This window comes from Mytilus californianus, unplaced genomic scaffold, assembly GCF_021869535.1.
Source record: "Mytilus californianus isolate M0D057914Y unplaced genomic scaffold, xbMytCali1.0.p SCAF_8, whole genome shotgun sequence".
Taxonomy (NCBI): domain Eukaryota; kingdom Metazoa; phylum Mollusca; class Bivalvia; order Mytilida; family Mytilidae; genus Mytilus; species Mytilus californianus.
Genome location: NW_026262734.1, coordinates 18354810 through 18370009, shown reverse-complemented (window position 1 = coordinate 18370009; position 15200 = coordinate 18354810). Strand labels below are relative to the sequence as shown.

At 32.1% G+C, this 15200-nt stretch overlaps 1 protein-coding gene across 1 annotated transcript in view; it reads right to left on the bottom strand.

Annotated features, from left to right (window-relative positions):
* Positions 1 to 470: 470 nt before the first annotated feature.
* The window catches only part of LOC127711930 (loricrin-like), an 18773-nt gene continuing 4043 nt past the window's right edge, over positions 471 to 15200 (bottom strand). Inside the window, exons 2-6 of the mRNA XM_052218088.1 lie at positions 14461 to 14589; positions 2867 to 3640; positions 1924 to 2331; positions 1339 to 1455; positions 471 to 496 (exon numbers count right to left, since the gene is read on the bottom strand). Coding sequence (XP_052074048.1) covers positions 471 to 496; positions 1339 to 1455; positions 1924 to 2331; positions 2867 to 3640; positions 14461 to 14589 — 1454 coding nt within the window. The remainder of the gene's footprint in view (positions 497 to 1338; positions 1456 to 1923; positions 2332 to 2866; positions 3641 to 14460; positions 14590 to 15200) is intronic.

Genomic DNA, 15200 nt, shown 5'->3' with positions numbered 1-15200 from the left:
GATTTTTAAACAGTAAATTCCTTACGTGTTCAGTACTTCCCTTCATTGATTGAATACAAAATAGCTTTTACTATTTATTTTTTATTTCGTGTTATTACTATTATGCTTAAGATATATATAACGCGCCTCGTTTATCATACATCAATCAATCATCCAATCGATCAATCAATATAATGGAGATGTTAGGAATTGTTGTAACACTGACTGTATTGTTTAAAAAAATTGCCACGAAAACCATGTGATTTTTAAAAGTCTGTAGTCGTACCTTTAATGTTTTTCATAATCATATTGTAATTATAGTATAGATATTTCGTTTATTTATGTATTGATGTGTTTATATTGACCTCTTGTACACTGTTAGTGTCTGAGGATAATAAAACTTTGAATCTGGAATCTGGAACAAAATCATGTAATGCCCTTTTAAGAATTAATAATACTAGTAGTCTGCTAAATAAATGTAAATGCTTGTTCTACATACCAGAAGATCTTCTATATCCTGCAATTTAAATAAAAAAAACATATTTATCAATTTATTGAATTAAAGTTAAATATGAGAAATTAAAAATATAATAAAACAAATTAATTACGTTTCATCTTATATTATAAGTATAAAGACGTGAAGATTTTCATTTCTTTGATCATTTGACAGACAATACAACAAATAAATGAATAATCAAGACATTCATTGCCTTTTTAATTCATAAAAGAATTATAGAATATATACACATTTTATGTGAAAATATAAAAAGGCTATGTATGATTGACAATTAGGGAAGTGTCAACAAAAGTTTAAATGAAGTAGATATAAGCAATTTCATAGTTCATTATTACAAAATAATTCTTATACGATTTGCATATCAGAGAATACGTCAATATATTTGGTCGATAGGGCCTTTTGTAGAGGCTCTTGAAGTTATTAATTTGTCGATAGACAACGTTGAAGGAACTAGTTTTGAGTACCAATGTAAACAAGATGGTCACGACAATAACACAAACTGGCTCGATGTTTCACATATTTATTTTCACCTCGCGTTCATCGTTTGATTAAACAATAAACACAAAATATTTATTTGAATGACAGTAAGATATCTTTTTTTATCAGATAACAAATTTCCTGGAGTACAATATTTTGCGTGAACCAAAAAATATATATACATGCGCTAGGCCAATTCAATGACCCAAACATACAATAAAAGTTAAGGATCGAACGACTTTTTAAAGGAATTTATTGGTATTTAAACCGAACTAAGTCACTCATAAACATACCATAAAAGTCCTTTAGACTTTGAAAACAAAGCGTTTAATCCTTTATTGAAGCTTCAATGAACTATGACTTACTTTTGCCTCCAATGCCCATTCCTCCCATTGATCCTCCCATTCCACCGGCCATTCCTCCCATTCCTCCCATTCCTCCGCCCATTCCTCCTATTCCTCCGCCCATTCCGCCGCCCATACCTATATTGAAACAGAACATATATTGAATATCATATACACTATACATTATTATTATAAGTAAATGTTTTCTTTGTCAGTATGATAATGTTTGTCTGACTTTTATTCATGTATAACATAAAATATCTGAATTTGATCTTAAATTATATTCGTGTCTAAATATACACATGTATTTATTAAAAACATTGTCAAATATATTATTATTAAATGTACATTAAAGTGACATGACTTTTATTTATGTATAAGTCGTATTCGTATTCTTATTCGTATTCGTATTCATTTGTAGGTTATCAATATCCGTATGTATCGTTTTTCGCATCTTTTGTGAAATTTTTAAACTTTGAACATATTTATTGTCACATCGATGAATGGATAATACAAAAAGGTGAATTAAGTGTTTTCTCCTATACAGCTTGCATAACAATCAATCGAAAATAGATTAAGTAAGAAAAAGAAATCAATTTTAATTACCTCCCATCATGGCAGCCATCATTTTAGCTCCCATCATCTTTGACATTCCCATTGGCATTTCAATTTCCATTTTTGGCATTGGCTTTTGCATTGGCATCGGCATCATCATCTTAGCCATACCACCACTCATTCCTCCCATACCGCCTCCCATTCCACCCATACTGCCTTCCATTTCACCCATCATACCGCCGCTCATTCCACCGCCCATTCCACCGCCCATCATACCACCGCCCATTCCAGCGCCCATCATTCCACCTCCCATCTTTGTCATGGGCATTGGCATTTCGATTTCCATTTTTGGCATTGGCATTGGCATTTGCATTGGCATAGGCATCATCATCTTACCCATACCTCCGCCCATTCCTCCCATTCCTCCTCCCATTCCTCCGCCCATTCCACCGCCCATGCCTATGTGAAGGAGAATAAATATATAATATCATTTACACCTTACATAATAAAAAAAACTATAAAAATAAGTAGATGAGGCATGATTGTCAATAAGACAACTATCCACCAATTTAAAGAAAAAATGGATTTACATTAATATTAAACAAAATACAAATGGGTTTTGTTTATGTAGGTATCTTACGTTTTTACTTTCTTTAACTTCAACATGAAATATATTACATGTAATGTCAGACTTTCGACATGAAGTATATTACATGTAATGGCAAACTTTCGACATGTTTTACATTGATGTTTTTTTTTATTTATTTAATTCGTATTTGATCGTAAGTTTTTAATTTACTAATATTTAATGACAAGTGGATCTTTTTGTAAGAGGTAACATGCTCAAACACATATATGTATTATGTCCGAGCGATGAATGGATAATACAAAAGGGTGACTTTTGTGTTTCTCGACCGTACAGCATACAAAACATCGAATGGAAAAAATGTAGTTTAAAGTAACATGAGTTAGACTAAAAACCAATTATAATTACCTCCCATCATTGGCATTGGCATTGGCATTTGTTCTGGCATTGACATTTTCATCGGCATCATCATCATCTGACCCATTCCACCGGCCATTCCTCCCATACCACCTCCCATTCCACCTCCCATCATTTTACCATTAGCCGGAGCGGCTTCCATTTCAACCTTCATACCACCGCCCATACCACCGCCCATTCCACCGCCCATCATCTGACCCATACCGCCTCCCATTCCACCCATACCACCGCCCATTCCACCGCCCATCTTGTTACCAGTAGCCGGAGCGGCTTCCATTTCAACCTTCATGCCACCGCCCATTCCACCGCCCATTCCACCCATACCGCCTCCCATTCCACCCGGGCCGGCTTCCATTTCAACCTGCATACCTTTTCCACCGCCCATCATACCGCCTCCCATTCCTCTCATACCGCCTCCCATTCCACCCATAGGGCCTTCCATTTCCATCTTCATACCACCGCCTTTACCACCGCCCATCTTTCCACCGCCCATTCCCCCTTGTCCGCCTCCCATTCCACCCGGAGCGGCTTCCATTTCAACCTGCATACCTTTTCCACCGCCCATCATACCGCCTCCCATTCCTCCCATACCGCCTCCCATTCCACCTATTGGAACTTCCATTTCAACTTTCATACCACCGCCTTTTCCACCACCCATTCCACCGCCCATCATCTTACCCATACCAATACCACCCATCATTCCACCACCCATCATACCAGCGCCCATACCACCGCCCATACCGCCACCGTAGGGAAAACCATTTACTGTGACGAAGACAGCCATAAATGTGATAACGGTCTGAATTGGATTCATTATGAAAGACTGAAATACAAGAAAACAGTGTTGTTAGTAAAAGAAACAAATATTTGCAATTCATTTGTATTTTGTTTATTGTCTGCTAATATTGCTATTTTTTTTATTAGAAACCATTCTGTTTCAATAGATTCGTGATCTGTGTTTGAGTAAGTCAAAAGATGTAAAATCATTGAAGAGTGTGTGAATCTGTGAATTCCTTCTCTACGTCATGTAACATGTGTAATCTATTAACACTGATTAATATTTGCCAAAAGTATTCTAAAAAATAATCTTCACAACAAAATCATATGAACTTATAAAACCAACAATCACCAAACATCTACACATTTAAGTCGATATTGATTTTTAAAAACGTTTGATGGCATTTATAATGAGAATAATTTTTAAAAGAGGACTGAAATTATCTTGTGAGGTTTAGTACAAATGTGGTAACCAAATTGTATTTGAGTACGTATAACCACTACATATTCAAATGTTAACTGTAACTTTGTAATAAAGGCATCATTTATTCCCAAATGGTAGTCTGTTCACATTATATTATATTGTATATTACATAGGATCAATGTACATTTGTTAGTGTGAAGAGAATCGTAAAAAAATAATAGAAAAGTGCATCTTCTAAACATTTTGCAGAATTATACATAAAACGAAATTAATTTATCTTATCATTTATTTGTATTCTATAGATCGCTTCAATATATTTCCTTAATACGATTTATGACTTCCGAATAGCGGTATACTACTGTTGCCTTTATTTATATCTTTTGCTAAAGATACCAATCAAGTTATGTACAGCTTTATTTCCTTTCGTTCCCAAATTTGCTTAATCAACAAAGGTTTTTCGAACTAATTAAAAAAAGCAGTTTCTTATATGACCTTATTCATTTCAATGTTGCAGTCAAATGTGATACATATTGAGTATATTCTGTGTACAGTAGAATCATATAAACATTCATAAAAATGAATAAAATTTCCTAGTATTGATTTTTTTCTTGTTTAATGTGTGATAATTCAGACTTCCTACATTCTATTAAAACAAATCAATTAAAGTATATATTCTCCCTGTATGTTTCTAATCAGGAAAACGAAAAACAAATGTTAGTTTGTTATTCGAATACCACCAACGACAGTTTTTAAGTATGTCATTTGCAAGATTTTTTACTTCTATAAACATATAGTACTATTTGAAGAAGAAATCATTGTTTTCATCAGCAGCTAAAAAAGATGTCAATGTTCAAAATATAAATTTAACGAAATTAGATTTCAAATAAATTCATTTGAAATAAGTGGCAGTCTCGTTTATTGATTTAATAAACTAGTACTGAATGTGGAAAACATGAAAATACCATTGTGTTGGTCGGACGCGATTAACCTTCATGCAGGACATTCAAAGTCAAATATTTGAAAGCCACGAATGTTTGAAAAAAACAATATCGTGAACAATTCTATGATCAAAATTAAAGTGACTTTAAAATGATAGCCAAGCCAATCTAAGGTCATTGTTTCATGAGAGAGGCAAAATCTTAGTTAATTGTGAAAACACCAAATAGTTAATTTATATTAAAACAACATACCTTTACTTGTAGCAGTGAGATGCTATGGTAATCAGGGAGGACAATCACGTTGTGGCCATATTCAGAGACTGGACATCTTTTATAATGATTTACTACAGGAAACAGAACAGTAAATTCAACTTAAACGCCTTGTAAAATAGAAACATGCTAAAACATTAGTCATATCTCTTTATTATCATGTTTGATTTGAACCTGCTAGATTAATTATAAGTTTTAGCATGTCAAACTAATGTATGACTGATGTAACGTTTGTAATCGATTGTAATTGATATGTTACGAAATAGTGTACACTCGTTGCTGAGGTTGACAAATTAGACGTTTAATTTTGGTCGTATCAAAACACAAAAGTGATTTGCAGATTTAAATTACATGGACATATGTGTCAGTTGAATTTTGGGTTTCAACTGTGAAACACTGATTCTGTTTCTTATAACAGATGTCTCTTTGGAAACATTATTATAACAATTTCATTATAGATATTTATTATTGAATTCAAATTATTCATAATATATTTTTCGTGAAGAGTACGATAACATAAATTTCCTAATATGTGTTCCATTTATAACACTAAAACTTTTAGCTGTCAAGGAATTGCAATTTCAACATTAGTATGATATCGGCTGTTTAATTTTACTTCCTCATAATTATTTTTGCATGCCTTGCACTATTATATCTTTTGTTATAGATATGGTATATTTAATAGTTGAATACTGGCACTAAAGTCATTTTAAATGTTAAGATGAGTACATAAAATACATTTAGCATATTTCAAATTAAATCTTTTCAAAGCACCTCCCTAATTTTGAAGTATTTTCAAATAAAAGGAGACGGATATGAGATATATGTTAATGAGACAGGAAGCCATCATTACAGTAATATCAACAGTCATTTCGTGGTCTTCATACGATTTCAAACATTATTATACAAGTTGTTGCAGTTTCTTGAGCTCTGAAATTGCTTATTCTACTATATTTGTGTGATACTGAATACTAATATTTTTTGTGGTTTTGAATTACCAAAAACATGTGTACATTTGGTTTATTTGTGAAATTTGAATAATATATTAAAATTTGTATAGCAAAGCATCAATTCATTTATTTCCACAAGCTTTGAATTTGTCCAATACAAGGGCTGGATCAATATCCTTGTGGATGTACATTGAGGCTAACTCGTTTAACCGATGTTCGGTCATTGGTGTTTATTTATACGAATGTGACTATATAATATGTCAAATTCACCATTGTCCTGATTCTACAGTAACTGTTTTTAAACCGAAAATATGTAATCTACGATCATCCCAAAGTTGTACAGATAACAAAACAAAGTTATCACATAAGACAATCACTTACAAGTTTCTTGACTTGCTAAAAGTAACTGAAAGTCAGCTCAACTACTAAGCATGCCGATATTTTCCAATCGGTCGTACACCCTTATATCGGTGGCTTTACTTCACTGTTACATACGATTTAACATCAAACCAGAATAGAGTTAATACTTGTTCGATGGCCAAAGGAATTTTCAATGAAAAAAAAACCCAACGAAACAATAAAGGTTTTTTTTTCAAATTATGATGATAATTTTTTTGTTTATTCGTCGGTTATATATGAAAGTTATTATAATCATATGAAGACATCCGAGAGCGATGTAACACTAAGATGTTCTAAGTAGTTTTGATTCAAGAGAGGCAAAAGATACCAGAGGGACATTCAAAGTCATAATTCGAAAATAAACTGACATCGCCAAGGTTAACAAAGAAAAAAACAAACAATTGTACACAAAACACATCATAGAAAAGTAAAGACTGAGCAACTAGAACCCTAACAAAAGGTTGAGTAATCTCAGGTGCTCCAGAAGGATGAGCAGATCCTACTGTACATGTGGCACCTGTTGTGATCCTCATGTTAGTACAAACCCGGTAATAAAGCTAATACGGTACGTCACATTCGTGGTACAGGATTGTAGTTACAATACTAGTATAAGGAACATATCCGCTGTCATCTGTGAAACGGATATTCCATATGGTTCAACCAACTCGAGATGGCGTCTGAAAAATTTACGACAGGATCATTGAAACATCGCCACTTGGATCTCCTGGGTTAACACCTTCTTTGTGATCAGCAACCCTCTATCAATGAAATCACGACAGGAAATACAAGCCCTGGAATATCGTATCAATTGGGCGATATATACTCCGTATGCGAATACTGCTGAAATGTTGTTACATAGAAATGGAAAGTTCATAATTGGGAAGCTCAAATCATCTCTTTTGTCGTAAAGTTTTGTTTTCAAAAGCCCCTCATTTTCAATTTCTAGATGTAAGTCAAGTTATGAGGCAGACTTAACTATATCTGTTGTATCCTTTATTTCATGTTTGATGTGATAGATGCGTTCAACATAGTCACCAATTCTGAATTATCTAATAGAGAACATAATCTATATAGAGGAAAGTAAAGATACCACTAACGTCTCCTTAGAAGAAGTTAATGTATGAAGTCAGCTTCATATGAAAGAGTCGTCAGGAAGAGGGGAACAGTTTGTTCCCATGAGAATGCGGATTGTTTGTTGAAAAACGCGTCCTCCAAACGTAACAATATATGTTGTCAATCAAGTAATCTAGCATCTTTATAATGTCAGGGAATTTTTTATTTGAATCAGAGTGATTATTTACGAAGTAGTATTTATGCCTCCGTACTTGTATCTACGTTGGCCATTCTTTTTGTGAAACAGCAGGACCAACTCTTTCAATTTGTCTTTTAGTCTGGATTGGTTTTAATACTATTGCAAGATGAAAAAGTCTTAGATTGCAATAATGAATCAAGAAGTATGCAGGATACAAAGCTGTTCAACAACACGAATATGATTTAAATTGTACCTGTTAAATCGATAATCAATGTTTTGACACAGTCCCTATATTATAAGTATAATTAGTCAACCTTAGAGTCTAGTATATACCTTTTTTGTTACATGTCTGATACAATGTTACCAGAACACGACTGTTACAAGCTACAATGTACATCAAGATTGTATTCCTTAATTAGACTTTGAAACGAAAAAATGAAAAGATGAACTTATGATTCATATCATGTTTAAATGATTCAAATGGGATAACATGTCATAGTAAGGTGATTTCAAACATATCGATCTCAGGATATATTACATCATTGGATTTCTAGAATCATCTCACTATTGGAAATCGGGAATTTATACACCATTGAACATAAGGAATAAATACATCATTGGATGTTACGTATTTAGGGCATACCATACAGTTACAGGGGAGGTAAAGATGTTGCTTACGAAAAATGTTATTTTTTCGCGAGTTCAAATGTTACATATAGGGAAAAAAGATGCATTTTTCGACTGATTTTTATCATTGGAACTGTTTAACTTGAAAACGAGTTTATGGACCCCCTTGTTTAAAATGGCATTTGGTTTGTCTACGTATGAAGATTATTTGTACCAATTTTCATGAAAAAGTCAACGACGATTTTTTTAAGATTAGATAGATATACAGCAACAAAACAGACCGATTTTTTCTCTCTTAAAACCTGAAACTTTGATTAAAATTACTTATTTCAAAAGAATTGTTATACAAATCTGCTCATGTAAAGAAGATTTTCCGAATGTTTTTTTACAAAATCCGCTTGTGTTTATCTTTGGAAGAAAAAAAGTAGGTATATCTATCCAAAGGATAGAAATGTCAAAAAACAAAATTTTTAGTTAATGTCTTAAATGTCGACCTCAAATATCGCTTAAAGTAGCACATGAGGCTATATTTTCTATAAAGTATTTGAATTGCTTAGGTGAAAAAAGGTTGTTTGCTAATTTTCGTCTTAAATTCATCGTGGGATCGAAACTGTATCGTATGCCCTTAATTCAACTGTGGATGTAGTGAACTACTACACCATTGCGTGTAGGTAATTAATACATCGTTGGATGTTATGTATAAGAAAAACTATGGATGTAGTGTAATAATACACCAATTGGATGTAGGGAACTTTCACACCATTTTAAGTTTGGAATTTAAACACCATTCATATAGGGATATATACAACATTTGATGCAGGGAAATTTAAACACTATTGAACAAAAAAAATGAATACATCCCTGGATGTTAGGGTGCAGTGAATTAATACACCATTGCGTGTAGGGAAATAACACCATTGGATGTTATGTATAAATTCAACTTTGGATGTAGGGAATTAATACACACATTGGATGTAAGGAATGTTTACACCATTGCATGTTTGGAATTTATACACCATTTCATGTCAAGAATAAATACATATTTTAATGCAGATTTTTGATTAATACACAACTGGGTGTAGGACATTTATACACCATTGGGTGAATGGAATTTATACACCACTATATGTATAGAATGAATACACCACTGTATGTATAGAATAAATACACCACTAGATGTAGGGAATTAATATACCATTGGTGATAGGGAATTAATACACAATTGGATGTTAAGTATTAATTAAACTTTGGATGCAGTGATTTTATACAGATTGGATATATGGAACTTTTACACCATTGCATGTTTGGAATCTATACACCATTTCATGTAGAGAATAAGTAAATCATTGAATGCAGAAATTTAATAATACACCATTGGGTGTATGGAATTTTTACACCACTGTATGTATAGACTAAATACACCACTGGATGTATAGACTAAATACACCACTGTATGTATAGACTAAATACACCACTGGATGTATAGACTAAATACACCACTGTATGTATAGACTAAATACACCACTGGATGTAAGGTATTAATACACCATTAGATGTAGGAAATTAATACAGAATTGGATATTTAGAATTAATACAATGTTGGGTGCAGGGAACCTTTACACCGTCAACTGTAATACACAATAACCCGATCTTTACTCTTACGTTACCATATTTAAATAAGGTGAAGACTATTTTTATGTTTGAATGTATTTTTGTTTTTCATTGTTTACATATTTTTCTGAAGTTTAGTACCAAGTACCAAATACCTGTACAAAGTCAGGAATTTAACAGTTGTTATCCATTTGTTTGATATGTATGAGCTTTTGATTTTTCCAGTTAAGGACTTTCCGTTTAGAAATGTCCTCGGCGTTCGGTATTTTTGTTATTTTGCAAATGAAAATTTTGATGACTGGTTTGTTGTTTGCTGATCAGTTTTTATAAGGAGGTGTAATGTGATTGCGAATGAGATAACTATCCACTAGGGTCCAAATGGCATAATTTGCAACTTTATTTCACATTTGAAAGCATGGAATTTGTAACGTGTTGTTTTCATTTTTAAAGCACTCTGTCCACATCTCTGCTAGAAGACTACCAAGTCCTCAATGGTATCGTCAGCTCACTATTCAGTACCACTCCAGTACTGATATTATTAACCAAATAAATCTTCTACAACTGTCCGTTGATAAATTTTGAATTTATAAAGAAACTGAGTTTTCAAATTTTTTAAGCAGATTGACGTTTCTTTTTATGGTCTATGGTTACATAGATCTGAAGCTGTTTTCGTATATCCTATACATTATTGACTTTTAAATATTTGGTTTTATTCGCCCGTATTTTCAAGGTAAATCCTAAAAATTAAGAACGTGTTGATTTTATTTGTTACTGCTTTCACTAATAACCAAACAAATAAAAGAAGGCAACAATATTAAAACAGTGGAACAATTCAAACGAAGATACCACAACCTGATTAAAAATAAACAAATAAAATTGATGTTTATTCTATAGATCCGTATGTAAAATAAAACACACTTACTGCTAGGTCTCCTTTCACCGTGAACATTATGCAACGAGAAATTGACATTGAGCACCAGTTGATAACAAACTTTAGAACAGAAATGTGGACCACAATATTCCCATTCTCAAATTAACATGTTTTTGTAGAAATCTGTTTCATGGCCATTTACATATTAGCTCTTTCTCTAAAATATATAATGAGCCATGGATTTGAGAAATAACGTTTCGTCCTTTTTTTTAAATATTCAACGGAAAATACCAAGACCTAATAGAAACATATCAAGTGTCTAATTCACAATGAATTCAAGTTGGTTTTGATTTAAAGTAAAAAAATAAAAAAAGTAAATGACTGTTGAAGTGTTTTTTTTTTAATTTAGGCGTTCCTTGTTTAGGACGATCCTGATGCGCGATTTTGACACAACAGTTTATTTTTATTTTTTATTTATTTATTCTTTTTACAGTGTCGTGTTCTTTGTTTTGTCCATGTATTTTTATTTTACTAGATTTGCATTTTATCGTACTATCAACTACAAAAAGGTTTTTTTTTTTAGCATCCTTGTCACTATTTTATCAACTACGACACCTTTTCTTTGAGTGTGTTCTAATTGTATGTTTATTTGCATTTTTTAGTCAGTTGTGATGCATGTTTATTCAATTGTGACTGCCTATTCCAATTATTGTCAAATTTCTAATTCGGTTGCTCATTTAATTGCGTCAATGGAACAGAACAATAGACGACTGTCATTCATGAGAGAATTTAAGCTAGTTATAAAATCAGGTTGTAGGTATTCCTAACCAAACTCAGTAAGGAACCGCTTAACTTGCATTTTATTGATAAATTCTACGTCACTCATCGTTATCTTGATGATATTTTTCGATAAATAATCAAGAATTTTCTAAATGTACTGCCAAAATTTACCTAAGGTAAATTACTGTAAATAAATCAAATAGTCACGGTAATAACTGTCCTTTCCGAAATTTAGATATTTCAGTTATACACGGAAAATTATACACTTACATTTACTACAAAAGGGATGATATCCGTTTCCTAATGTTAATCTTCCTGTTAAGGATGGTCATGTTCCTTTGCTACCATCTTACGGGGTTTATATAATACATCTCCCTCGCTATGTCCGTGTCTGTTGTGATGTTTTGTGAACCCTTGTATAGGTTTAAGGACTGTGTTGCCAAAAAGCGTGTATTTCTTCGATGTTTATTATTGACTGCCCTTTGTATTGTTTTGTTTTATTAGTCTATATTTATTTGTTAATCATTGGAGACGGTAAATTGACCAAAAAGACTTCTTTGTGTTTTTTGTGAATTCATTTCATTGACGTTTTCCCAATTACCTACTTTTATTGATACATATTTCCCTGTTAGGAAATATGATTGTCGTTTCATGCTTGTATAAGAGTAATGAGAGCTCACAAACATGTCGAGTCAAGCCACATTCCTTATTCGTCTTTCCTAAATCACGATCGAGTAATACATAAGCTGCTGTGTGTTACTTTCTAACACAATTGAGTTATGTTTATCGTTGAAGTTCAATTCAGTCTGTTCGTTTCCTCTATTGATTTTTGTATTATTACGATAATGCCCTTCTAAGAAGACCATAATTATGTTATAGCATTAAAGAAACCAATATAAAAATAAGAGGGCGTGGTATGATTGCCAATGAGACAACTCTCCACCAGAAACTAACTTACACAGACACTAACAACTAAAGGTCATCGTAAGGCCTTCAACAATGATAAAAATTCATACCGCATAGTTAGCTTTATGTATAAAAGGCCACGAAATGAACGAAAAACAAATTTGTTATACAGCTACAAACGGCAACCACTGAATTACAGGCTCCAGATTTGAGACAGGCACATACAGAATATGGCTGGGTTAAACTTGTTTGTAGGCGAACCAACTTTCCACGAGTCTTTAAGTCCAATTCATACCATTTCTGATAATGTGTTTTACTGTAGAGTAATGAATGACACATAATCATATTTACACCAATAAAATATATTATATGAAATAATTCATATTAGTGATTATCATCATGAGAAAACAATCAAGGTATAAATATTTGTAAACATTTATTATATAGTACAATGATGAAATAATTCTGACTAATCTAAACTAAATGACGTTGTTTAATAATCATATGAGTAGGAATCTGAAAGAAACAAAATGGCAACATAAGTAAACGACAATAAAAATGTTCACAAAAGGTATATTAGTGTGTTTCCATTAGTATGTACTTTTGTGGAATTTTTTTTCGGGAAAAATCAAAGTTTAAAATAAATTACATGTAAAAAGTAAAATCACAAAAATACTGATCTCCGACGAAAATTCAAAACGGTAGGTCCCTTATCAAATGGTAAAATCAAAAGCTCAAACACATCAAACGAATGGATAACAATTGATTAAATACAATATAACAATGTCTAAATTTGGAGTCTTAAATGAGATGCTTAAAAAATTGAAAACAACACGTTTCATAATGTCATGCGTCCGAAGCGCTTTTCTGGATTTACCTTCATCAGGAACGCTCAAAGCCAAATATTTGAAATCCGAGGATGTATAAGTACCGAAACAGTTGAAGAGCTATATGACAACAATACCTAAAACAAATAGCCAAATTCATCGAAGGTCAACTTTGCCTTAGAGAGTTGAAACCTTAGTTTTTTTATAATTTCAAAATTTATAAACGGACAATTTTAGAAATATGTTTAATGGCCTCTAGTTCCGATAACGCATTTGTGATGACGCCACATTAAGTAATAAATCAATCAATCAATCATTTACTCACTCAATCAGCCAATCAGCCAATCAATCTAATTAAGATGCAAAGTATTCGTTAAGCACTGACTATTTCACTATAACGTTTGCTATATTGTGGATTCATTTATTTTCGTGGGTACCAATTTTCGTGGATTGAGGAAACTTTTTTTCACTTTCGTCGATATTTAATTTTTGTGGATTTGGTAAAGGGTGCATATGACCTTATAGAAAATTGGTAATTCGTTGAACAGGTAATTTCGTAGTTCATTCGACACACGAAATCCACGAAAATTGGAACCCAACGAATATTAATGAATTCACAGTACTTTAATTTGCAATTTAAGAAATAATGATATTTTTTTTTAATAGAAATAAATGGCGAGTTATACGTACCAGTGGCTCTTCTGTATCCTGCAATTTAAAAAAAAAATATTTATCAATGTAAGACTTAGTGATTTTTTAGTTGAATATTAGAAATTAGACACAAAAAAAAATAACATTTCATTTTACATTAAAAATTTATATATATAAAGGAGGATTTTTTTATTATGTTTCAAATACAATACGAAAATAAATGACAAAATACTCAAAGAATATTAAAACATTCAACATAAAAAAGCAGACGTGGATGTAAGCAATTCTACAGTAATTCTCACAAAGTAAAGCTTCAATAAACAAAGACTTACTTTTGCCACCGCCCATTCCACCGCCCATTCCTCCGCCCATTCCACCGCCCATTCCTCCTCCCATTCCTCCTCCCATTCCTCCCATTCCTCCGCCCATACCTATATGAAAACAGAACATATATAAAATATACATTATAAATTACCATAACAAGTCAATTAATAATATTAACAATAAACATGTTTTTCTGCTGTCATTATAATAATGTGTGTCTTTCTTTATCTTTAACGTGAAATATATTAATGTATAACTTTCGATGCTTAAATTTGAATTCAAATTACATTCTTGACCAAATATACAGATGTATTTTTTTTCAGAAAGTGATGTCAGTAGTATTACACAATTTACATTGGAAATTTCACAAATATATGTACCTAACCTTATTCTTTATAATTAATCTTTATATTTGTTTTGTCATACATCAAGCCGATAGTTTGTTTTTGTTTTTGTTTTTGTTTTTGTTTTTTTTTTTTTTTTTGTTTTGTTTGTTTGTTTTTTTTAATTAATATAAATTCTTTTATAGCATAATATACGGCACCAGGTGTTGGTCATTGTTGCAGGACGTCTTGACCTAACGTTATTAATATGAATATGCTAAGATGGAGCATAACAACGGTTTATGTTTACTTTGAAATAGCATTTCATTCAGTAAAGAAAGACATGATAGTTCCGCTGAAATTTGGCGATATTAAAACAATGCAGTTGAAATTTT